At 33.9% G+C, this 27908-nt stretch overlaps 1 protein-coding gene across 3 annotated transcripts in view; it reads right to left on the bottom strand.

Moving 5' to 3' along the window:
* The window catches only part of LOC150083538 (long-chain-fatty-acid--CoA ligase 6-like), a 238822-nt gene that overhangs the window by 32333 nt on the left and 178581 nt on the right, over positions 1–27908 (bottom strand). For all 3 annotated transcript variants that reach the window (XM_090377344.1, XM_090377345.1, XM_090377342.1), the window contains exons 6-12: positions 20451–20550; positions 18145–18317; positions 15368–15400; positions 11852–11974; positions 9912–9989; positions 6831–6965; positions 1683–1765 (exon numbers count right to left, since the gene is read on the bottom strand). In XM_090377344.1, the coding sequence (XP_090233470.1) occupies positions 1683–1765; positions 6831–6965; positions 9912–9989; positions 11852–11974; positions 15368–15400; positions 18145–18317; positions 20451–20550 (725 nt within the window). The remainder of the gene's footprint in view (positions 1–1682; positions 1766–6830; positions 6966–9911; positions 9990–11851; positions 11975–15367; positions 15401–18144; positions 18318–20450; positions 20551–27908) is intronic.

Here is a 27908-nt window from a genome sequence, read left to right as displayed (position 1 = left end):
GTTTCTTCCTATTGTTGGTGTGTGTACTTCCTCTCTCCCTACCTTGGCATTGAAATCTCCAAGGATGAGTTTAATATTGTGCCTTGGGGCCTCATCTAATGTTCTCTCCAGTGCTTCGTAAAAGGCATAATTTGTTTCATCCTCTGAATCTTCTGTCAGAGCATGTACACCGATCATGAATGTGTTAAAAAATATGCCTCTAAGCCTTAGCGTACATATTCTTTCATTAAAAAAAAAAATGACTGTTCTGTTAAACCTTGGGCTGTCATGCACTCCCATACTCCATCCATCCATCTATGTCCTCCTAGGTCTTCCTCTCCTCCAAAGACTATCCTGGAATGGAGCTATCCATTCCAGGATAGTCTTTAGATATCTGGTTTCTTGCATCCATTTTATATGTCCATACCATATTAAACACTTTTCTATTTTTTTCACTTCCATTTTCTCTCTTATGTCATCATTCCGTTTTCTGTCTCTTCTAGAAGTTCTTGTTGAGGGTCTCCAAAAATCCATTTCTGTGGGGAGCAATTTTTTCCCTCGCCTATTCAACGTCCAGGTTTTCGCTCCATACAATAGAAGACTTTGTACAATCGTTTGAAATATGAGTTTGTTTTATTTAGAATATTTCTGCTCCATAGAACAGAATTTAACATGCCAATAGCCTTTCTGCAATTCTCTTATTGATCTCTGCTTGGGATGATCCATCACTTTGTAAGATTGATTCCAAATATTTGAATTTATCGACTTGTTTGATTTTAAAACCTTCAATATTTAGAATATGTCCTGATCCTGAGAACAACATTTCAGTCTTGTGAAAATTGATTTTTAGACCCCACCATTTATATTCCTTAAACAATTGACGATGTGCATAGTCTGCACCTTCTAATTCTTGTACTATCACAAACTGATCATCTGCAAAAAGTAAATTGTGAATATAGATGTTCTTATTAATCGACAATCCCATTTTATTGCATTTTTTTGACCAGGATCTTAGGCAGATGTCGATATAAATTTTGAAGTGTTGGTGACATGCAACAGCCTTGTAATAAGCCTTTTGAAGTGTAGAATTCAGGTTTTTTTTTTTTTTTTTTTTTGATTTGGTAGTTATTGGCGCATCGGCTTCTGTGGCCATATTGCACCTCCCAAGGTTTTTGCAGTACTTTGATCCAAGCCCGAGGCGGGAATCGAACCCGCGACCTTTGGGTTGCCGGGCAGGTACTTTACCCACTCGGCTAGCCCGGTCGGCAGAGAATTCAGGTGACAAAGCTGATCCCACTTTAATCCTGCATCTATTATTCCTGTAAATTGTCTTAATAATGTTAATCAATTGTCCACCAATATTTGCCTCTTTCAGTGCTTCCCATAAGTTTTCTTGGAACACTGTCATATGCCTTTTCAAGGTCAATGAAAATCAAAGATTTCTTTTCCTTTCGATTGGCATTTAAGGATCTGTCGTACTGTTGAGATATGGTCTATACGTGACGTCCTGGCTGAAAAACCACTTTGTTCTTCTGACACCTTGATTCGAGCTTCTAAATGGTTCCTGATCCATTTTCCAAGAATCTTTAACAGCAGGTTCAGGATGCATATTCCTCTAATTTGAACAGCTTTTCCGATCGCCTTTTTCATAATACTACATACAGAACTAAATCTTAAATTACATTAATACCAATAAAATATACCTTTGAACTTCAGACTTTTTGCTTCTGAGTGCCATATTTAGAAGGTAGCGCTTAATTTTACTGCCATTGACTCCTTCTTGTACCTAAATAGATTGTAATATATGAAAGATATCATTATAAAAAGGAATTTAAAATATAGCTAAAAGGCAAATGTAATTTAAATTTTTGCTTTATTGCAGAATTATGAAGAATGAATAAATGTTTAATAAGCAATGTATACAAATAGCTATTAACAAGGTATACAACTGCATTATATGATTTCTAAGATTCCTTAAATAATTAAGGCTTATTTATGTATTTCAGCCAAAAACAATCCAAAGTAGACCTACTGCATTAGTTCCTATTACGCTAGCTTACCTTAACTCATAGTTAAGGCAATCTTATTATCAAAAGTAAAAATATTATTATCATCATTAAATGAAAATAAAATATCCTTGCTTAAAAATACAAAATTATATATTTAAAAATACTTTGTTTTTGTTTCAGTTACAATAAACTATGATATAGTATTTAACAAAATCAAATTCAGAAACAGTTCCACTGAAAGTTACGGTCCAAATGCTTCTTTTTTGGTGTCACTTTCTAATGAAGCCTAAAAATGATTTATTATACATTAACATGCTGCAATTACAAGTGACATAATGCAGTTCTTTTCTATGACACACCACTAGTCAGTGTTTGTATCACTAGTGTTTTATAGTCATATTTATCAGGATCTTGTTTCTAATCAGGTTTCATAAGAATGACCAAGTCAAAACCAGTCCAAGTGTGCACAATGTCTGATACTAATCACTTCAGAGTACTTCAAGTAATTCAAATTACTGGATTTATATAGATTACTAATGGTCTTTCATGGATATTAGGTAGGCTTGGATTATTACTTGAAATGAAATCTCAACTTAAGTAATAATTTATCAATACCATCATAATTAGTACAGAGCAGTACAAGAACTTTTCACTTAAAATAGATGAAAACCTTGAAAAGTGCTATACAAAACAAAAGTACATTGAGAAATAATTTACCTATAAGAAGTAATGTAAAATGTAGGATATTTTTTTATTACACATGTATATTTTGTATATGTTCAGTTTCCTGTGGTTAACCAGAAAGGTCAACTACCACAAGGACTGGCTGACTATTTTTTCAGGTTCCCTAGAAGAAAATTTTCAGGCCCTTTGTTCCATTGAAGTTATAGATAACTACTCCCAGCTACTCCCTTTCACAATGAATTACTGTCTATTGTAAGCTTCATCACTGCTCTGCAAGAGGTCTACAGCAAAAATACCTGTAGCATAGTAGTTGTACTTTACTTACATGTAATTAAAATTGTCACAAATAACCTTAGTATAGTTATTAAAACCAAACAACAAATGCAATATGAATAAGCTGATAATCATACAAATTAAATGGTTTAATCTGAGAATTTAAGTATATTATGAAGGATCTACCCTCTAAAAAGTATTTGGACATATGTTTGATTCACAATAACATCTCTGCCACTTCAATAGTGTGTTGGTTCCCCTTTGGTTACTATGAGACAGTTCACCCTCCAGGGTATTTTCACCAATGAATGATTGACTGCAACAGTAGAGATAATCTATTCCTTATGCAGAACAGTTACGACTTGAGCTACTGATGCTTAACACGTTGGCATGGTCCTCACCCAGTGTTCCAATTCATACCATAGGTGTTCAATAGGATTAAAATCAGGATTCTGCACCAGCCATTCCAACTTTTGTACATTTGTGTCCATGAACCATTCTCAAACAGAACTTGCAGTGTGGCATAGCACGAAATTGTCTAAAACATTAAGGTAGGCATCAGTGGTGGTGATTCCCTGCACAATCACTAAGGTCCTAGGCCAAATCACAAGGAAAGAGAGCCACACCATAATCACACCTACTTAAAACTTCATTGACTGTACAATGCACTCTGGCAGCAAATATTCTCCAGGCATCCCCTACACCCACTCATCTGATTGGAATAGCATGTAGCAAGATTTGCCACTTCACAAAATTGAATTCTCTTGCTCTCTGAATGAAATACATTTTCTGTACCAAAAAAACAGAGGCTGTGGAATGATGAATCTTTCATGGAAGAGTGAAAGCCACAATTCCACTCCCCCATGAAAATAGAGGCTGTAGAACTCTGTCCAAATTGTGTTTATACAGGCTTCAGCTCCTGTTGATTTTCTGCAAGGATGTCAGATGGGATTGTTACACTACCCTTTTGGGAACCCTCTCAACATGGAGTGAGCTTTCATGATTTTTCTGTGGGTTACTGGATGGTGCAGGGGGTCAGCAATTGCACAAATCAACAAGCCACAAATGTGACATCAAATAATAACACCTATCTCAAAATCAGTGACCTATGCTCTACAATATGCTATAATGAAAACAACTAACTTGTGGCTCACATGAATTACTTATATACTATTCTGAGTTGCTTGTTTATCTGAGAAGCTAAAATAAACTATAAAACCAGAGGTGTCTGAATACTTTTTGGAGGTTAATGTATAAATATATGAAATAAGCACTGGGTATGTAGTGTGATACATAGAATGTCCTCATCTCAACCCTTCTTATCAGAGTATTTTTGTGTATGTGTAAATCATATCTACCCAAACTTGATCTTGTTTTATTTGTGCCATCAGGGCATATGATTAGTATGCACAGTAAGTTCACAAAGGAAAAATTGCTTCCAAATTGATTGAGATCCCCTGAAGTCACAGGTTCCATTGTAAGCTGAGGCAATCATTCTTATCATTCATAATTTCAATGAATGTCACAAATAATCCAACAAAGGAGGGCAAAAGATACAGTAAAAATAGAACAGCATGTGCAATAAAAACTTAGCCCTGCATTAATAATTAAAACAGCAATAATTATCTAGGATATGAAAAATACTGTAACTATGCACAAAACATTACAGTAAGGAATAATACACATTTATACAAGTTTTTTTTTTTTTTAGGACCATAAGTTTATAATGTGAGAAAGCGTTACAGCCTGGCAGAGGAATGGGAAGACTTTAGCATAAACTGATTATGAAAAGATTTGCAATAAGTATGTTAAACACATGTTTAAATATATAAAAAAGAATACGATGCACTTATAGCCTCCTAAATGGCTTCCTAAGATGCCTCACAATGTCAATGCCCTGTTCCAAAATCAATTGCCATTTCCATATTGTATTTTATATTCAATTTCCACATTCATAGGCATATTCACTTGTCTAACTCCATGTGGGATGGCTCATGTCTATCATTAGAAGACATTAAAACCCCATTCCCCTACTTCTATAGAATAACTGTGTTTATGTTGGGTACCCACACTGGAATGTGTTATAAATGAAAAATCAGGCAGAAGGCCAACTCTTTCAAGCATTTAAGAGCACAAGGGCATCATTCTAAGTGTAAATTTGTGAGGAATAAAATGATCATGCTCAATTTTCAGTGTCATTCTTGGCCTTCAGTCCCTGTATTTACATCTAGTCTTAATGTGAATCAGAATTAAGGACAAGCATGCATCCTATTGTGAAAGATAACACATTCCACTACAGAAAATAAAAATATTTGAATGAATATTTTTATACATTCAAAAGTTCCTATATGTCACCCTTCATTTGAAGTTTACTACATATTTCATTTATGCTAGTAGCACATCATTGCTGGAATTTTATATTATGCTAATATTAGTGGCAAATGATGCAAGGAAGCAAGCTTATAAAGTATCAGCATGTACGCTGATACTATATAAGCTTGCTTCCTTGCATCAAAAAAAATGAAAAAAAATTTCTGATTGGTCCACTTATGTATACATGTCACACTACCCATGGAAAATTCCTTGATATAACACTTTGGAATGACTTTGAATGTAATACTCATGTGTTACATTCCAAAACAGGTCATGCAAAAGAAACGGAAAAATCCTGAATCCACAATTATTTTAAGCATTCGACAACTTTCTTGTTTAAGTGCAGTTTAGAATAAGTAAGAACTGAATGGCTATTATAGAAATCATACCTATTCATGAAGCATTAAATATCATCATGTATACCCTAACACCTGATTTGGCTGTTTTGTGGTTTAAAAATTACACAACCATTCTTCATGACTAACTCTACCAGTGTGGAAAAAAAAGTCCATAAAAATTTTGAAGGTACTCAAATAAAGGCCTTTTAAAGATGACACGACTAGATGCAAAGGCAGAGCTGGGGGGGGGGGGAAGGAGGAACAATGAAATAATCAATTCTGTATTAACTTCAGAGAGAGAGAGAGAGAGAGAGAGAGAGAGAGAGAGAGAGAGAGAGAGAGAGAGAGAGAGCGAGAGCGAGAGCGAGAGCGAGAGAGCATTCCAATGGATGCCCAAATGAAATTACAAACCCTTGGGAAGGATTGGTGGCAACTGACCATTTAGGAAGATTTATACACACTACTGTAATACAGTTATCAGGTGCAAGTATTCTGATGATCGTAAATGAGCTCCATGAAAGGATAAATTATGAATCCACTTTTTAATCCAACATCAAGAGAATACATTTAAATTTTTTCTAAAGGGGGTACCATCTCTGTAATTGTTTGGCAGCAGTGTAAATGATGGTGATTCTGTTTCACTTGGTTTGGACATCTGAGACTTAAATATCATACTTGTTGATATGAATGATGCCAGATACTTTGTTTCAACACAATAACATTAGTTATAGCAAGCATTACAAACTGGTTGGCACTTTGTAATGCTTGCTATAATAATATGGCACCTAGGAATGAGTGAAAGATCCACTATTTCTCTCCATTCCTCAGAAATGCTCTGCAATACCTCTTTCATATCAGGTCATTAAAGAGCAGTCTATAACAAAAAGGGACAGAGAAATATTCCTTCTTTAATTGAGATAGTGAACTGAGTGAACCAAGGTCAACTCAAGCTATTATTAAGATAAGCAATAAATATCTCAGCCATCACTCAAACGATGGATTCTAAATAATTTTAAGAGTACAATGGGGTATATTATTAGAGGATAAAGACAAATTGTATTAAACATAGATTGACTAAAGATGAACTATCAGATGACAATTTCTTTTCTTTAAAATTACACATTTATTTTTAATTCAAAAGTATAGACCAGGATTTTGTTAAACAGCTACTCACCTTATCATATATCCTATTTAGCAGCCTAGGAACACATGGTATAATAGTTGGACTAAGAGCTTTCAGATCATCAGAAAGGAGACGTATATTTCCCTGAAAAAAGCCAATTCTTCCACCAACCATATATACTGCTATCTGAAATAAATAAATATAGTGGATTAGAGAAAATTTGCTATTTTGAGTCAAATTTTATATATTTACTGTTTATATGAAAAACACCAAAAGCTGGTCTCCAATTTAAAGATGGTGCAAAAAGTTAATTGAACATAAAAATGTCATTAAACATAATGAAGTATTAAAACTCTAAGAAGTCACATATTTAAATACAATTTTAGTATTTATTTATTATAAATCAAACAGCTTCATCTTATACTTGCTTTTGAAATTGGAAACTGGGAAATTAATACAGATTAGCTTTCAGATCTAAAAATATTAGGAAGATAGGCTGAAAAATAGCAACTGAAGTTTAAAATTGACAAATGCAAGGTACCAACATACAGGTGGAAATAATCCCAGAGTAATGTACAAACTGTGTGGTACTACACTCAGGAAAATAACCTGAGGATAAGGAAAATGAAAATAACCTGAGGATAATTGTGCAGTCTGATATGAAGTTCTCTGAGCAGTACAGGCAGGCCATCAGAACAGCTCATGGGATTTGGTCAATGATATACAGGAATTTTGGTAGCAGGGATAAGGAGATGATTATCCCTTTGTATAAGGCAATGGTCAGGCCACACCTTGAGTACTGCATACAGGTCTAGAAGACTCATTTTAGGAAATGAGGAGCTGCTGAAATAGGTACAGAGAAGGGCAACGAATCGTTGAGCAGAACAAAGGGGTGCTCTTAACAAGAAAGAGCTTGGTTCAGTTCTGCAAATTTCAGCATCAGGAGAAAAAGCACCAACAAGGTGATCTGATTGAGGTGTTTAAGAACAAACTCAGTATTGATGGGATTCTTCCTCTTTCTCAGACTATGCATATGAGGGGCATAAATTTAAACTGAGGAAGGATGATCGTAGAACAGATGTGTGGAAGTCTGCCTTCAGCCAATGGGTAGTTGATTGCTGGAACAAGCTTCCATCCATTGTTGTGGAAGTTGATAGTTTGAATAAATTCAAGGAAGAACTAGACAAACTATTAGAGGGGTTGGATAAGTGAAACATTTTTTTTTTTTTTTTTTTTTTTTGGCTGATGCTGTATAAGCTTTCTTTCTTGCATTATTTGTTACTATTAATGCTAAATTAGAAAGTGCTCCTTAACAAGAATTGTGATATATGCTTTAGTGTAAGTTAGAACCATTTGTTAGGCTGCATTAATTATATCAACAAAGAAATATATAAAAAAAAAATTTGGATATTTAGTTAATCACTGCTGCTTACCTGTTGTACTTAAGGTTGAAAAAATTAAACCCACGTGTCAAATAAAATAATTAAATCAACAAATCTGCAATCATCATCCAAATCTGTTATATCTAGTGGGTGTGCAGGTCACTATGGCAGTACAGATCTGTCTGGACTATCAGCCATCATCCACTATTTTTCTCCATGCTATCCTATTTTCATGTTAGATCTTTATCCCTAGCCATAAAACTCTTTCCTCTACTGCTTGCTGGACAACATCAATTTGTCTTCCTCTACCTCTAGGTCATTACCATTTAGTTTTACATTAAATAACTCTTTAGCTGGTCACTCTCTCGTCTTTTCTACATGATCATTCCATCTAAAAAAATCCAATAAAATGTACCTTTTATTGGATATTTGTTTCCAAGAGTTTTTCTTATTTGTAGTATGATCATGCCACTGTTTCAATTTGTTAGTTCTGTATGGCAGGAAAATGATTAAAATTTATTATCACCACCAAAGGGTGCACAAAAACTCTGGCCTGCAGGCCAATTTATTTCTTTAAATAATTTTATCTAGGCTGCAAAATGATTTAAAAAAAAAAAAAAAAAAACTAATTTTCATTTCAACACAACTGGTTTAAACTCCTTATTTATTATTACTATTATCTTTATTAATGGGTAAAGCAAATAGTGTTTCAACAAGTAAGAAAATAGTGTTTCAACAAGTTCGGAAATAGTGTTGGGTGATCGCCACTGGCCGCTGTCTTTGGTTCTTATCTTGTTGCTTCTTATCTTGTGTTGTACCAACATAAACTCAAAACATTATGCAGCATTAGTGCATAGCCTTAATTACATTCCTTATTTATGTGTATTCAAGTTACTGCGTAATTTTTTTGTTTTATTATGTCATTATAAAAAAGGACGTTACAAAATAAATGAAAAGTCAATACAAAGAACAGAAAATTCAAAAGACAGCAGGCAGAACTGTACAGCTTTGTAACAGTGAATGAAAAGATTACTTGCTGTTTATGTAATTTTGCAGTGTCTGTTCTGAAACCATTTAATCTTTAAAAACATCACAAATTAAAGTCTCTGATTTTGTTAAGTTAATAGGTGAAGAAGAAAAACAGAAATGGTAGCTCTACTACAAATTATGTTAAAAAAAAAAAAAAGTTTTTTTGTACTTCTGAAGACTACTGATCTCTCAAGGTGACGAGTAGAATCAATTTGCAAATTGTATGCCAATCTATATTTTATTTATTTATTCAACTGATTGCTATTTACAATTGCCCCTTGTACAGCATGCAAGCTAGAGGGATTATTAGAGGTGCACATATTACCAAAGTTATGTGCACTTTAATCCTATAAAGCCAGTTTTTGTGTGTACCAACATAACACAATAATAGAGAATGTGGGATTATATTTCAATGCAGGTGTTGAAATAATAATAATAAAAACTAGATGCATAGAATATGTTCAGTTTCAGTGCCTGCATTGAAACTAAATGCAGGATCATGTATCAGTAACTGAGAAAAAGTATTTTAAAAATCTGCAGGCCATCAGACAGTAAAAAATCTAAAATACACAAAAAAATAAAAATAAAAGGCATCTAAATATGAGAGCTACATGTTGGTTCCTTTATTCTTTTAGATTCTTTCTAACTCTTACTTTATTACTTACTTACTACACTAAATCTAGTTAACTGCTCAAGAGTTTTAGATTAAGCAATAACATACCTGACAGCACCTCTCAAACATATGAGCTAAAGGAAGAAATGAAAGCATGGTATCACTGCTGTTTGGAGCCTGATTACCCTAGAAGATAACAATTTTTAAGAAAGCTGATGCTGTTAAAGAAAGTTCTTATAATACTAATATTTAATTCATTCATTTAAATAATTATTTTACCAGCAGGAAAAAAATGAGGTAACTACTGAATTCTATTAGTTTAATTCAATAACAGATAACAATAAAAAGCAGTAAATACTGCATATAAATATGCATGCAATTATGTTTTATTTCAGACATCAAACAAAGTAAAGCATTCAGCATTAGTGTGCAAATGAGAATGCCTCCTTGTGTATCACTGGGTTGCAGATACTACTTTTGTAGTTCTGCAACTACACAAATTCATTTTGTTTATCTTAGTTTGTTACTGGAAGTGGTAACCACAACCCCAAGCACTTTTCATCCCTCCAGCAGATGCTGCCAAGCAGGTCTGACAAGGAGTGCGCAACTGTGTCATCCCCGATTTATTTTAAACTTTATTAGGATAATTTATTCCTCAAATAAAGCAAAATATGACTGAGCAGTAACAACTCCATATTCAGACCCCTTCCCCCAAGAAAATCCAAGGTTTGCCTAGCAAAAAATCCAATGGATGAAGGTCACCAACTATTATCAGTCCGCATGAACTAGGGGTTATGACAGAAGCCTTTTCTTAATTCAAAGATTGCAGTTTGGGGCTCATTTTCGCTCTGTTGTATTTTTAAAATTTATTTTGTGCATAATATTTCTAAAAACTAATTCATAAGAATATTGCAATGTAGTTATGTACAACTATTTTCATTATTAGCTTTATAATTCAATGCAATCTGCAGCCATGCATGTTTTATACTTTTATTTATCAACATATTATTAATAATAGGTTATTAGTAAATAAAGTACAGTGTTAAAATTACCATATCACTTGGTTTCTGATGGTTGTTAAAGAGCACAAGGGAATTTGTGGGGGAGCGGAATTTGTAGTTTTGCTAATGATTGATGACAAATTAGTACTGAACTAATATACAGCCAGTTCCCACTTTACAAGTTATTTTTTTCAAGTATAAAAAAAAAAAAAAAAAAACGAAAATATGATCATTAATTGCAATAAATAAATTGCTAAACATTTATAAATATGGCATTTTAAACCATGTGCATAACTATACAACATTATTCTGTTGTATAGCTATGCACTGTATTAGTACTGTATTCATACAAAATGAAACAGAAGGTTGTTAATATTGCTATCTAATTGCAACTTGAGGTTTCCACAACTGACACTGATCTGCTTCAAGCACACAATGGAGAGCTCACAAATGAAGACCTTGAAATTTTGATAATATATTAAAGATCTCTTATATTTAACTAACCTAGTTTATTCAAACATGACAGAGATACACTCTGAAAACTAATACAATGTGATAAACTAAAAGTTTTATTACCTACAATATTATAATACAGGAATATCACTTATAAACAAATCAGTTCAACAAATTGAATGTACTAGGTGTCTGAATATATCTGTTACATTAAATCACATGGTATAAGCATTTGATCATTATACACATATTTAATCATGCAAGTGCCTATATGCTGTATAAACTAGAACATGGATCCAAGACACTAGTGGGGTAAATCTGTTCTAGAATAATTATACAACTAAATGGCAAGTTCACTTCTCCACTAAAAAAAAAAAAAAAAAAAAAAAAAAAAAGTAATACAACACTGATAGGACTAACTCCATAAGAACAATTCCTTCCCCACAAAGAAACTAATTATCCAAAAGTGCTCTTTCCTTGTTATTATTATAGCTATCATGCCCTTCAATAATAAATAAAAAGTCCTACTTAACTAAATGTTTTTTTAATTAAAAATGGGGAGAGCAAGTAACTTAATTTCTTCTTTATACTTACCAATTGCTGCATAACAGCTGAAACATTAGCTATAATGTTACCATGCGTAAGCATAACTCCCTTTGGACTTCCAGTAGTACCACTAGTATAACACACTGTAGCCAAATCAGAAGCTTTTGGAGGCTACAATTAATAAAAGTAGCAGAGTGACTAATACATATTTATTTAATCAATTGTGTATATGATAAATTAAAATTAATTTTTTTAAATGCAATAATAAATTAAAATAGTACTTTCATTTAGTCAATCATATACCCACAATTTTGTATATACTATTAACTCTGTTAGATCTTTAATAATTTAAGATTACTTTACTGCAGCATATTTAGAAATTAATATTCAAATTTTCATTAAAATTAAAATTAATAAAAAATAAAATTGTTTTTGACTTTCCCAAGAAAAATTAAACATTCCATTGTTTTCCATGGGATTTCAATAAATATATTTCTCTAGAAACTAATTATTTCTAGAACTTAGGATAATTTCCATTTTCAAATGAAGTCAAATCACAGACAATTTTTAAACCTTTAAGATTCAGGATCATTTTTTACTTATTGACTAAATGTTTAACCTTTCTATAATGTTTTGCCTTTTCAGTCATTATCTCCCATCAAAATTTTACTTTCTTTGAAATAAACCATTACTTTTGGTGATATTTTTATACTGAAAATTAATTAAAAAATTTATCTATATAAATGGGAAATTCTGGATTTTATTAGGTATATATATAATTCTCCTTAAAACACTGTATAATATAATAACAATACAGTATTGTAAAAAAAAAAAAACTGTGCTGAAAGAATATCACAATGCATACTTGCACTACCAATGTGAAACAATTTTTTTGGCCTGTTTAGAGATTACCAATTTCTCCATATGAGCCTTCAGCTGCAAAAAGATGCTGCTCACTGGGTTACAATATCACAAAAGGCATTCTGTACTCAATTAACACTTAATTTAATGAACCTGATGTAGATGCCTACATTTCTTACTTTACTCAACCCCGAAATGCCTTATTTGTATTATTTTCAAATTTAATGCTATTTATGTTGTAATTTATTTTTTATTGTTTCTATAATAAATTAAAAACTTATTAATGAGAATTTTTCTATGTATAATTTATAAAAACTTATATGTAAACTGTCATCCTCCTTGTACTTGTTTTAATACATGCAGTGTGCAAGAAATTCATATTCATTTATAGCAAATATTCTACAATCTCAAAAAAGTCAAATATATACAGGATGATTATAAAATAAATTCCAGAATTTGAGGCCTTATCTGTGAAAGCATTTGTTATAAAAAGAGTTGAAAATTTTACAGTTCAAGATATCTAATGTTGTTGGTTTATGAGCATATTAGCTACTGTGGCCATGTTGCATCTTTTAATGTTTTTTTCATGAGAATTTCATCTGAGTTTAAGTGGGAATTAAGAGTTTCAACAATAGAGCTTGTAACGGTGCTAGCAACTTAATCAACATATTCATTTCCAGCAATTCTGACATGTCCTTCAGCATATGCTGAAAACTTTTTCTCAAGTTTCTTAATGACAGTCTGCAAATACACTATTTTTCTTATCAGGAAGTGTAAGGATGTAATTTCTGTCTGTTAGACTCAAAATGTGCTTTGCAAATCTGTGTACATTACATGGAATGGATATAAGACAAATCTGATCTATGGCATATATCTCAGCAGTGTATCTACTACATTCAATCAGAAGTTGCCATGGTATGATTTGATTGAAAAGAAATTCCAGGGTGGTTCTCAAGAAGCTTTGTTCAAGTCAATCTTGTCATAATTTAGTTGCCAGTCATTTAAAAGATATTGTAAGTGTATACCAGCTGGTTTTACATAATCAGTTTGCTACTACAGGTTCCTCCTTTGGATTGTAGAAGGGTCTTCATGTCAGATGATCAGGAAGACAAATTTTTGCAGAACACTTTAGTAATAGGACTTTCCTGCAAAAATGGAATGGTAGTTTGTTACCTTCTGTATATAAGAACAAAGTGTGAAAGGCACCTAAGACAATACATAGAACACTGATGGATGGGGGCCAAGCCATTTTAATGCACTTAGCTAAGCAAACTCATAAGCAGGAATGCCATAATCTAATCAGGATCTTATAAGGGCTTTATATAGTAGCATATATTGATCAGCACACCAAGTTTCAGCTGATATGACTTTAGAACCATGAAAATTTTGTCTTTATTCATTTTGCTTATGCCTCTCAGAGCCTTAAACACCTCAATCAAGTTTCCTCTAAGGTGCCTAGTTTCCAAGCTCTGCAATCCACATATTCAAAGTCTTTCCTCATATGGATGCCCTTTTGCTGATCTCCAGGTAAGTTACCAGTTTTTGGACCCTTTCAAGAAGCACAATGTTTTTCTTTATGTGTGGTCTAACAATAGACTTATATAATGGGATTATGACATCCTTATCTCTACTTGCAATTGTTCAATAAATCATCGATAGGACACCATAGGCCTTCCTTGCAACCAGTCTTAATGAGAAAGTCATGTCTGACCGTATCTTAATACCATTTTCTCCTTTTCTCCGCTACTGGCTTTAGTTCAACTCCACCAGGTGTATAAGTTATTTTGGGCTTACTGTTCCCCAGGTGCAATACTTTGCACTTTGCTGTAAAAAAAGTGCATAGCTTCCATTTTTCTGGCCATTCCTGAAGTCTCTTTTAGTCACTTTGAAGAAGACTCTTTTTGGCAGTGATCATTAACTACTCTACCAATCTTTACATCTTCAAATTTAGACATCATGCCCTCTTCATCAATGTCATTTATGAAAATCAAAAACAACAGTGGTCCTAATACTGAATCTTGGAGGACCCCACTTCTTACATCAACCCAATCTGAGGAATAACCATTTATCACAACAATCCTCTTCCTCCTGCCCTGAAGCCATTCAGCTATCCGTCTAAGGACAAGCTGGAACAGGTTACGATTCCAACCTGTTCCAGGTTATAAAGTAATCACTCATGTGGGACTGAGTCAAATTCTTTGCTGAAATCCAAATAATGTCAAAATTATTCCTTAAGTCCAGCTCTTGAGTGACCCTGCCAAAACAGCTAACCAGATTAGTTAAACAATTTTCCCTTTACAAAACCATGCTTGATCATTGTCTCCATGACTTTCCCTACTACTGAAGTTAGACTAACCAGCTGGTAATTTCCTACTTCACTCTTTTGCTGAAATCCCTATGTTTTCAGCATAAATGTATTCCATTTGTTTATTGTACAGGTGTCAGTATCCATTATTTTTATTCCAAGTTTCTATTTAATTGCTTGTACCTTGTAGTTTTCATTCAACTGCAGACATGAAACATTAAGATTATCAGCGTATAAGTAGGTATTTACTGTTTCAGGTATATTTTTATTTACTGAAATGATTTTAATAACATACAGGGTTTCCCTCAAGAATGAGGAACAGAGCCCTGAGGGGAAGGAGAAATTTAATTTCAAATGAGTAACAATTAGAAAAGGATATATATTAAAATAAAACTTACCATACTCTCCTGAGGATTTGTTCTGCCAAGTTCCTAGTGTTAAAAGAAAACATCTTTAGAAAATTAACTCTTTTTTTTTTTTTTACTTTGAAATATTAGTTTGAAATTACTTAAGCTATGCATTAAAAACTTTAATATATTTTTAGAATTTATTTTAATTATAAGGATAAAGAGTAAAAATAAACCATGGTGTTTCCTTATAAGATTAAAAAAAAAAAAAAAAAAAACCACTTCACCGTATTCAACATATTCAACCAATATGTCACACATGCATTTCTTTCAAAACAGAACTCTGGCTACAACTCTATAAAATCAGGCACATGGATCTAAGATTCTTCTGCACTTTTAAATGGTAATAATATTAAAAACTGAAAATACTAAGATTCTTAACATCGATATTGTGAAATTTTAAATATTGCAATAAATCAATTTGTAAATATACCATTCAATGCATTTTACCATTATCTGTCAATCCAGCTTTGGATATATCAAAACAGTTCTATATGACAAAAATCAAAATTATGATTTTGCTGAAAAATTCCACTCTGCTAAAAATTTCAAGGAATAAAGAAATTCCTTGGCATTTTTCAGGAAAATGTTCCTCTCCAGCTAGATATGACAGTGTGCTCAACTATGGCATGGCTGATACAGCATACGTGGCTCTCCAACTATAAAACTGATAGTGAATCTAACTTACTGAATACATCCGAATACCACACACACCAACTTTTTTTTAATAAAAATTTACATTAAAAGTCTTGGCCTGCTTCTTATGAGTATTTGTGGTTTGGGGTATTAGCATGCAAGTGTCCAGAATTCATATGCTTAGTTCTTCATATTTTAATATATTATTTTAATTCTTCAATCTGTTATTACTAGCAGTGGGCTCACAGGCTCAGTTATGCTGAATGAAGGAGAAAAACGTCACTCAATGCCACATATTGCTATTTACTATAATAACAAAATGTGGAATCCTGATGATTTAACATTTCCCATATATCAACCAGTTATCATAATTACAAAATAATTAAACAGTAATTACAATAGATATTTATATACAGAGTGAGCCATAATGTCAGTAGAAAAGATGTAAATCATCAAAAAGAGATGCAATTTACTAAGTAAATTTTGGGAAAACAGATTAAAAAATTCATTTCAATATAATAAAGAAACATGGTTTAAATATAACATTAATGAAGTAATATGGGCATGAAACTGACTTGAAGAATTAAAATACCGATTATTTCTCAGTAATCTTTCAAATGAACCACCCAATACAAGGTATTTCAATTACAGAGCACTGAGGGAGGTCACTCGCTCGCTCTCTCCCACTCTCATTTTTAGGTTTAGCTATTTGTTGTCTGAATTATGTTTGTGTTGAAATTTTTGAATTTGAATAAGTATTACCATTTATGTTTTACGAAATCTTAAATTTAAATTCTGCTCAATCAACTGCTTTTTTTCTCAATGGAAAAGTTCTCTCCACTTGCACTAGATTTATTTTAAAAGTGTCATCAGTGTATTGCTGAAATAAATGGCTAGCCATAGCAGGATTAATGTCCAATCACTTTGTGTTACAGCCTCCCTGTTTAATTTATTTTAATAATAATAATAAAAAAAAAAAATTGGTTTACATTCATTGGCTCAATGATTATATTTTTAAGCTAAACTGGCAATGAGGGAAAACAACTTCCTAATTAAAAAAAAGAAAAAAAGTTGATTTGGTAAAATTTAAATTTAGAAACTAAAATCTAAACTTACTCCAATTTTAACATAAAATAAAAATTTTTCAGCCCAAACAAATAACAAAAATGGCACACGTGGCAAATAGCCTAATTCCAAAAATAAGTGAGATAGACCCCAGTGCCTTTTAATTAAAATCTTGAATATATAACCCCCCCGCCAACCACCCACCTCACTTAGACAATTTTTTTGGACTTTTACTTGCATGGATAGACCATATACACTAATGTAATGTCCAAATTCAAAACTATATACCACCTTTTTTTTCATATGCTTTTAACTAGTTAGTACTTAATATCTTCAATACTCCTAGCAGTTGGAAAAAAATCTAAAGCAGGAGTGCCTATGTCTATCCTACCACCTCTGCTAATTCTGCTCTAACTATTTTCTTACACAACATGATTGCAGTTTCCAGAATCAGAAATAATATGGATGAGAAGTTACGCCCTGAAAGTCCAAGTAAAAACTTGGAAACTTTTTCATTCATTTCATTATCTATTGATTTCAGCCATTACAGGAATTCAAGGGCTGGCATGTTTAATTCTATCCTAAGTTATTAGACTATTTTTGTCTTCATAGATAAAAACTGCTAGATACGCACTTAACTCACTTGACAGTGAAACTGAAGACTGAATAATCTGTACATTTGACTTCCTTCTCACATAGGTATCTACTAATCAGCTGATCTTTGGTTTTCCCGAAGCTGTCTACCTCAACCCACCCATGGAGGCAAATTATTCCAATAATTAACAACTCGCTAACTAAAAGAAAACTTCCTGTAATCCAGTCTAAACCTCTTCCCATAATTTGAATGTATGGCCCCTAGTTAAGGAATCATTTATAATAGTTAAATTTCACCCTCATTCATTTTAGTTTTGCCTCTCAGAGTAAAATAACAAAATAAATATGACATCCCTCTATTCTTATTGCATGGTGCAACTCTAGCACGACAGCAGGAGACAAAAATACAAAATTATAATATGCACAAGACGCTTAATTCTAAATAGTAAAATAACATATGCATAAAAACATACCTCAACTTCTGAGTAAGATGACAGCTGAATATTGCATGCTTTTGCTTGCTTTCTTGTAGCTTCTGTTACATCTGCAACTACTATGATCTGTTTTAAAGATGGAGTTTGAAATGCTTCTGCCAATAACGCTTTAACTTTCTCTTCTTTGTCACATACCACTGTGCTGATCTCCGCTGAAAAGAGAACATTAAAAAACCTTAAACAGAAACAATTTCAATCTGCAAAATAATCTTAAGGGCACTATTCAATTTACTAACATAAAACTCAGTACATTTTAACAGTCCATTATAACAACCCTTTAAAGGGTTGTTATAATGTATCTAAAGCCTGGGACATCAGGACTAAAAAGGAACTGGGATGGACAGAATGTTGAAGCTGATGACATTGAATCAGCTCTATAATATGCCATCTGATACTGAAATAGAATTCTATTCATGTGATGCAGATTCCAAATCTTGTTCAAATCTATCTGTTGATGATCAAATGCTACAAACAACAGATGCCAACATTATTTGGAGTGATGATTCTTCACAGATGAAACCCATTTACTAAAATGCACTGCCTACTTGTTCCAGTGCCCTAGAGAAGCACCCTTCTTGCAAATATAAACAGAGAACATGTTAACAAATATTATGCTATGACTGGTAAATAATATTAAACTCTGAGGTTATTTAAATAAAAATTTATTGAAAGAAAACAATAAGGAACAATACTGTTTTATTTTTGATGGTTAAATTTTTAAATGGAGGTGGGGTGGGGGGTAAAACTTCTTGTATTGGGCTGTTTTTTTTAAAAGAATGAATATAAGATCAGTTGTCTAGCTTTTTTGTTTCTTAAATAAATCTTAATCACTCATCACAGCTCATCCAATTTTCTTTTGAATGTGCAGCTTCTTTCTATATCCAGATCCTTGCTGGAGAGCATTTTTGCTAAAACTTTAAAACTTCCATTTTCATTTCAACATTGAATGCTGTCCACTTTTTGAATTGAAACAGTCTTTTTTTTTTTTTTTTTATTCAATGTTTACAGTATGGGTGGTAATAATATGTATATACAGGATACCCACAAAGCTCTTTTACAAAACTAAAATATTATTATTGTGCAAATAGGTTACATGATACAAATTGGAAACCACTTCATGTGATAGAGAATATCTTCAAAATTTTAATCACCAATGAAAAGTATGCATGCTACAATAGACAGCAGCATAATCACAAAACTGTAATCATGGTGGAATTTGGCCTTTTGTGTAATGAGTTGTTGCAAAGTGTATGAACCTTCCTTCTTAGGAGAAGCTACTGTCACAGGTATTGTCTATCTGGACATATCACAGAATTTTCTTATGCCCCAGCTAGAGAATGACAATGATGACTTTATTTCCCAACAAAATGGGTCTCCATTACCACAAAGAAGTGCGTGCATAGCTGAACAGTATTGCCTAAGAAACGGACTGGAAGAGGACTGATTTTGTGGTCCCCAAGATCCCCCTGATCTGACTTCTTCAGATTTTACTGTGGGATTGGTGAAAGACTAGGTGTTTTGGCCCACTTAGGCCAGGAACCATTGAGACTTACACAACACATTTGTAAAGTAACTGGCTGCACTGATAGGGATGTGTTCTGCCAAATATGGGTGGAACTGGATTATATGCAGGAGAGCTGTAGAATAACTAAAAGGTGCCCATATTAAACACCTCTAATTAAAACTTGAAGATATTCTCTAAAGCCTGGATGTGGTTTCAGGTTTGTATCATGTACCCTATTAAGATCCTGTGAACACTGTTCACAATAGCCTATGATCAGCAACAGGAAATGTGGAACTAAATTGAAAAAAGAGAGATGGTAATTTTCAACATTCCTGGAAATGGCATCAACCAGCAAGCATCTGGACAGCAGTGCGATTCTTACTTTTGGTGTCTCCCCACATTTGGCATCATGCAATAAAAATTGTCCACTCATCTACTGATGTCAAAAGATCACTTGCTACACAATCTAATTCTCTTTGACAAAAAACACAATTTCTGACAACTTGTGAGGCATTATTGTAATGCAAGCATCCAAGTTCATTTTACTTCAAATTTTTTCGTAGAAAAACAAAGTTATTACAACATACTTTGGCATTTTTTTTATTTCAAATTTATCTCCTTTTCAGAGCAATGATATATTGTATAAATCTATGTTTTCTTTTTAATACACAATTCACTCTCCATTTAACATACAGGATACTTTATTCATGATGAGATTTAACAATTATCTCTGTTTAAGTTAAATTTTCCTAATGCTAAGATTAATTCATTAAATAATTACCTTCATTGATGATAAATGTGCATGCATGTGGTCCCAAAGTATCATATAATGGTACTATAACCATGGAATGGCAGTAACATGCCTGTTCAGCCAGTACACACTGTAAAAATAGAATTTAAGCAATCAATAAATAGAAAAAGGGGAAGTATACAATATTCTAATGCTTAGCCCTTTCACAAGTGAGTTCTCCAAGTGTGTGAGGACCCGGTTATTGGTGGTGGACTCTATGGAGCAAATTTTTTTTTTTTTTTTGTAGAATTTAAGTTTTACAATGAAAACTTTGTACATAAATGCTTTTGAATATTCAAAGGTTTTTATTTTAACTTGATTACCCAAAATTAGCATGAAACTCAAAAATCAAATGAGAATTAAAAAAAAAAAAGTGAAAAAATGCTATTTTTTGATGCAATAATATTATCCTCTACATCTATTTATTAGTATTAATAATAGCAAATGATGCAAGAAAGCAAGCTTATATAGCATCAGCAAAAAAAAAAAAAAAAAAAAAACCTTCCCATATCAAGGGAAGTATTGGTTTTTTTTTCCTTAAAAAGTTTGAATAAATTCAAGGAAGAAATAGACAAACTACCTACTTCTACAACACTAAACGGAAGTTGACTCTAACAGTCAACTACCTGCTGACTGAAGGCAAATTTCTCCCTCATGAGTGTGTATTTGGAGAAAGAACAATTATGCTATCAGATCTATCAACTAGTTAAAAACACCTCAATCAGATATCCTTGCAAGTGTCCAGATGCTGCAATGAAATTTCCAAAGATTTAGAAATTTCATTGTAGTTCTTGAAATTTCAAAAGATTTTTTTTTTCATGCTGCTATCTATTAACTTGTATAAAATTATATGGAAACAGAGGTAAGAGATGACAGCTTGTACTGCAAACATTTCGTGATTCATACATTAGCAGACACTGAAGTAACCTTCAAAACACAGATCTGCTTGTGTACTTCCTAGAGCCCACACATGGAAGCATTTAATTATGCATATACTTGTAAGAGGGTTAAGCATGAAATTCATTTACAAACTTGTATTTTCAAAGTTGTCAATAAATATGAAAGGGAAGGCTGGTTAACAAACAAAAAGCAAAATTTAATTTGCACAAAGTTATTTTCCCATATAATTCAGAAGAATACAACATTCTCCCCATATAACAGTCATTTTAGTTATTAACATCAAAATAGCTTACTGCCAGGAAATATCAATACACATTATATTACAATGCAACAATACAAACTTGGAAAGGCTTGAATAAATAATTCATTTTCTGATTACATTCCAACATTTGATATGAAAATTTGACATCTGCAAATCTAGCAATCAGTTGGAAACGACAATCTTAAAAATATACAAGATTTTATTTTTAAAGTAAAAATAATGCTAGGTGGAGCATTTTATGGGTTTTAAATGTAATCAAGTGTTGTATAAGGGAAAAAAAAAAAACAAGTGGTTATTTATAATAATAAAGTTACAAAATTAATACAGTTAGCACACAAAAATTATAAAAAGGAAACTCAATTTACTTAATGAAAAATAAACAAATGTGAAACCTAAAATTAGTAGCAGGAAAAATGTCTAAAGCCTTTTATAGAATTTCTTGCAGGAAAGTTCTTATTGGTTTTCTTTTGAAACATATTCAACTAGTCCTTTCTATAAGTAATTTGTATTATATTCAACTAGTTAAAAACTGAAGCACTGCAGAAATGTTCTAATGATTAACTTCAATGACTACAAAGAAAAGGTGACAGCCCATTTTCTCCAATTCAAGCCTCTTCTGTTAAATAATAAAAAAAAAAAAAAAAAACATTTAGTAGACAGAAGCATAATAGAAATCATTCAATACAGAATAAAACATCAGGCAATGCAAACTGGAATACTGTTCTGATTTGTCACACACATTGGTATATACATGGTAATACTACCATGTAGTATTACCATGTATTAGGCTCAAGCTAATGGAAGTGCTGTGGCTCAGAGGAGAACTGAGGGGGGCAGTTGCCTTCTGAATCACAGCCTTCTAAAATGCGCAGCTTGCATGATGTTTGTGGAGCATTCAGGTACGGGACATGATATTGCCATGGGGGATGTCTTTGTGTGTGCGCGATGCAAGGAGTGTATCGAAATCAAGCAACAACTCAGCGTTCTTATGGGCCTATATGAGAGCTTGAAGGACAGGGTGGATGCCCTCGGAGGAGCTAAATTGAGGGGCCCATCAAGCTCTCAGCTGCCCACATCAACGCCAGAGCTTGCACTTGGGCATCACGTGACACAGAGGCAACCCCCAAAGCAGAATGCGCTGGTCCCAAAGGAACTAGTAGTTGTTGGTGACTATTGTCAGGGAAACGGGGAACATGCTTTGTAAAAAGGACAGGTGGAACAGGACCAGGGTATGTCTGCCAGGGGCAAAGGTTGATGACGTTGTAGAGCAGGTATCATCTTTTAAGGGCACAAAAGGTGATATAGTTGTACACGTTGGCGCACTAATGATATCAAGAGTAGGAGACCGGCAGAATTGCTTAACAAGTACAGGTCACTGTTGAAAAAAAGCCGTGAAATAGGGTTGAATTTGAAAGTGTCTGCAATTCTGCCCAGACACGATAGGAGGGAGTATATGATGAGAGCCTTGTCGATCAATTCAGCCCTAGAAAGATTGTGCAAGGCTTAAGGGGTAGAATTTTTTTCAGCCTGGACTGTACTTGTTAACAGGAGAGATTGCTTCTACAGGGATGGGATACACTTAAATAGAAAGGGTGCAAGAATATTTGCTGATGCTATCGAGGCAGTGTTAGGTGGGTCGGAAAACTGCTAGCTTGGGGGGGAGACAAAGACGAATAGATTAACAGTAGCCACTGGCAGAGGTGAAAGAGATTCTTGCACTGCTTCTATTGGAATGAGCAGAAGTCTGAAAAACAAGATGCAGGATATTTCAGAGACTGCTGGTAGTCATTGCGGTACAAGTAAACACATGGGTTGTGTTAGGGTAGCTAAGAATAGAAATAGGTGCATGTATACTTGCGGCGTGTACACCAATGCTAGGAGTTTAGTAAATAAATTTGATGACTTTGAGGTATTGCTCAAAACATCAAAGGCAGATATTGTTGGGATATCAGAGACGTGGTGTCACACAGATATAAGGAATGCAGAACTGGAATTTGGGGAGTACAACGTCTACAGAAAGGATAGACTGGATAGGAAGGGAGTAGGGGTTATGCTATTAGTTAAGAAATACATAAAATCCAAGGAAGTGAAGCCAGTGGACATCGCTGGACAGTGCAGTGTCGAGTCAGTTTGGTGTGACATAAGCATTGGGAGATCAAAATTGAGAATAGGAGTGTGCTATAGGCCTAATGACTCTGATGAGTACAATAAGAAACTGTACAGGGAAATAGAGTGGGCCAGTAAATCAGAGAGTCTTATAATGGGGGATTTTAATTTCCCAGATATTGACTGGAATTTGGGGGCTGGTCACTCACACACTAGCAAGGCTTTTGTGGATTTATTGGATGATTGTTTTCTACATCAGCATGTTCAGGAGGCAACTAGAGGGAGGAATACTCTTGATTTGATTATCAGCAGTGATTCTTCATGCATTAAGAATCCGCAGATAAATGAACCACTAGGTGGCAGTGATCGCAGTGTGCTGAAGAGGGATTTACTCAAAGAGGTAACTACCATTAGGAGTAAAGGGAAGGGTTATTGCTTTCGTAAAGGCGACTACGATGGACTGAGACAGTATTTAAATTCTATACAGTGGGACCAACTGATGATGTTACCAACAGCAAATGCAAAATGGGAAGCATTCAAAGAACTTATCTTGGAAGCTACTAGGCTTTACATACCAACTAAGAAATATTGTCCAAGGTTTAGGCCTAAATGGATGTCAGCATGCATGGGATACATACAAATTAACACATGACACAGAAGCCTATGATAGATACAAGTTGATCTGTAACCAAGTTACAAATGAGGTTAGGCAGGCGAAGGCAGATTACGAGAAATCTTTGGCAAGGGATGCAAAGAAAAACAGCAAAGAGTTCTTTACTTATGTAAACTCTAGAAGGAAGGGGATGAATCAGATTGGTCCACTGGATATTGATGGGTCAACTGTTGATGATCCTGCTCAGGTAGCTAACAAACTAAATGAATATTTTGCATCGACATTCACACATGAGTTATTTAGCGAGGGGAAAGCCAGAGGTGTATTCAACTCTAGCAGTAAGCTAGAGAATCTTGTAATAACTGAGAGTAAAGTGGAGGAGAAACTGTTGAAGATAAACACAAGAAAGGCACCCGGGGTGGATGGGATCTATCCAGTTATATTAAAGGAGGCAGCAAAGGAAGTAAGCAAACCCTTGGCCATAATTATGAGAGCTTCCCTGGACTCAGGGGAGGTACCCACAGACTGTAGATGTGCAAACGTCACCCCAATTCACAAAGGAGGATCAAAGGCTGACACAAGTAATTATAGACCTGTGAGTTTAACTTCTGTTCCAGGAAAATTAGTGGAGGCACTGGTTAAAGAAGCACTGCAGGATCATCTAGACAAGACTTCAGTTATAGCTCGGACACAGCATGGTTTTGTTAAGGGGAAGTCTTGCCTGACCAGTTTGATTGGATACTATGATGCAGTCACAAAGGAACTGGATGCAGGGAATAACTTTGATATTATATACTTTTATATTAGAAAGGCTTTTGATACTGTTGCACATGGAAGACTGCTGCACAAATTGCAGCAGTGTGGCATTGGAGGCAATTGCTGCTGTGGATAAAGGGATGGCTGAGGGGGAGAAGACAGAGAGTGGTAATCAATGGACACTGCTCGTCATGGACTAATGTTATTAGTGGAGTCCCTCGGGGCTCAGTGTTGGGTCCATTATTGTTTTCTGTATTCATAAATGATATTGATGAGGGTATATCAAGCTTAATGTCGAAGTTTGCAGACGATACAAAGGTAGGCAGGGTTGTCAAGGACACTAGTGACACTATGCTGCTGCAACAGGATCTGGAAAGGTTGAGCAGATGGGCTGAGAGGTGGCAAATGAAGTTTAACATTGACAAATGTAAAGTACTACATATGGGAAACAGCAACCCCAGAGCAACGTATCAACTCTGTGGTACTACACTGACAGTGGTAGAGAATGAAAGGGACTTGGGGGTGGTTGTGCAGGCAGATATGAAGTTCTCTGAGCAGTGCAGACGGGCTGCAAGAGTAGCTCATGGTGTATTGTCAATGATATATAGGAATTTTTCTAGCAGGGATAAGGAGGTGATTATTCCCTTGTATAAGGCAATGGTCAGGCCACACCTAGAGTACTGTATACAGGTCTGGAGGCCTCATTTCAAGAAGGATGTAGAGCTGCTGGAACGAGTACAGAGAAGGGCAACAAGATTAGTGAATGGAACAAAGGGGTGCTCTTACGAAGAAAGGCTTAAGTTTTGCAAATTACAGTGTCTGGAGACTAGGCACCAGCGAGATGATCTGATAGAGGTGTATAAAGCCTTGAATGGTTTGAGCATGCTCAATGCTGATGGGATTCTTCCTCTCGCTCAGAATAATCACCTGAGAGGGCATAAATTCAAATTGAGGAAAAACAGATGTAGGATAGACGTGTGGAAATTTGCCTTTAGCCAGCGGGTGGTTGGTTGGTGGAACAGACTTCCATCCCTTTTCGTGGAAGTTGATAGCCTAAATAAGTTTAAGGCTCAGCTGGACAGGTATTTTGAACGAACAGAGGGGTGAAGTGGAAGTGTTTTTTTTTTTTTGGCTAATGCTGCATAAGCTTGCTTTCTTGCATCAAATGCCTCTACTAATGCTAATGCATATACTTGATTATTAAAAATGATATTATATTAAAAAGCATTCCATTTTGTAAAATTTTCCCAAAACAGGGTGCTTGAAAGATGGTGGAAAATTTTTTTTTAATCCAAAAAAAAGAATGCTGTATTTATTTATTTCTTACAGAGCAGAGTTAAAAGCTGCATTCTGTGGAACCCAAGGGTTCTGCTGGGAAAATTAAGTATTAGTGGATAAATGGAGAAACTAACGAGCCCTCTCCCCACCCACTTGCTAGTGAACATTTCTTTTTTGAATACCAGTTCCACAAGTGGACTTTTGTCAAAGAAAATTTCAAAAAAGTCATCTACAAGTCTGATGACTGAATGTTCATGAGCACTTTTTCCCATGAACTCAAACCTAAATCAAAAATTGCTGTTTCAGTCTTTTTTTTTTTTGGTTCATGTAAAGATATTAATTTCATTAATGTTAGTATGACAATACTTAGGTGGCCAATATTTTTCTTATTTTAATGGGACTGAAATATCAAGAAGGAAATAGCATTTTTGGGGAAAGAAAGTTGATTAAACTACAAATTGAAACTTGCATCAAATTTTGGGTATACACAGGACCTCAAATGGATAAGACACTGGAATGCCATTCTGGTTCATCATATGCAACAGTAATGTGTGAAGTGTTAAATGCCTTGTGTTCCATTATCCTGACAAGTGTTCATCTTTGTAAAATTTTCCATTTCAAGCCCTGAAAAACAACATGTTTACAAGAAAGAAACCCAGTCAAATTTCTGCTATTATTTTGTTACATAAGTAAACATGCAGAGTATATCTCATCCTTATTAAGCAAATATGTTTTTCAAGCAATTTGTTAAGAAATGGCAATTATATTTTGGAATATGATACATTAAGTTTGTTTAAAGCAACAAGAAAAAAAAAAAAAAAAACATTCAAGGACTATCATTAGACACTTTGGCCAGTGTAGATAAAATAATCTTCAGAGAGACAGAGTATTAACCAGAAAAAAAAAAAAAAAAAAACCATTTCTCATGAGCACTGACCCTACATGCTGCCAAAAATATTTTGGTGCCCTCCTGAACTGCGACCTATAGGCGACGCTTATTCAGTTGCAGTGACCCTGTGAACATATTGCTCGTGGCTGCCTAGCAACAAATTGTCAAGCAATAATGCAATATATAGATGCCTATCATCTTATGCAGGATTGGCAATACTTCCCACTATGTTGAATCTAATTCAATATGGACTGCAATGCAATGCACATCTGCACACTTTGGATTAAGTACTTGCAAAGCCAGAAGTCAATAAGAGAAATGGAGACATGATATGGTGCTCCAGCCATGAATTTATTATATCCATAGATTTATAGGTATATGCCTTGCTATTTGTTTATTTTAGTAAATCACAGAAGATCCATGAAATGGTGTTGCATTTCAAATTTTTTTTTTATTAAAGAAGAAATAAGTAGTATAAAAAGTTCAGTGAATATTACAGTTTGAGGTATGCGCAATGAAATATGAACAATTACTTTTATATATTATTAGTTAATTAGTAATTAATTGGTAACAAGATGATTAGTACAACTTAAGAAATAAAATTTAAGAAATAAAAAGGGCATACCTAAATACATTACTTAACTG

The sequence above is a fragment of the Mastigoproctus giganteus genome, chromosome 7, assembly GCF_048544385.1.
Source record: "Mastigoproctus giganteus isolate SK-2022 chromosome 7, ASM4854438v1, whole genome shotgun sequence".
In the NCBI taxonomy this organism is placed as follows: Eukaryota; Metazoa; Arthropoda; class Arachnida; order Uropygi; family Thelyphonidae; genus Mastigoproctus; species Mastigoproctus giganteus.
This window is presented reverse-complemented; position numbering and strand designations above follow the sequence as displayed.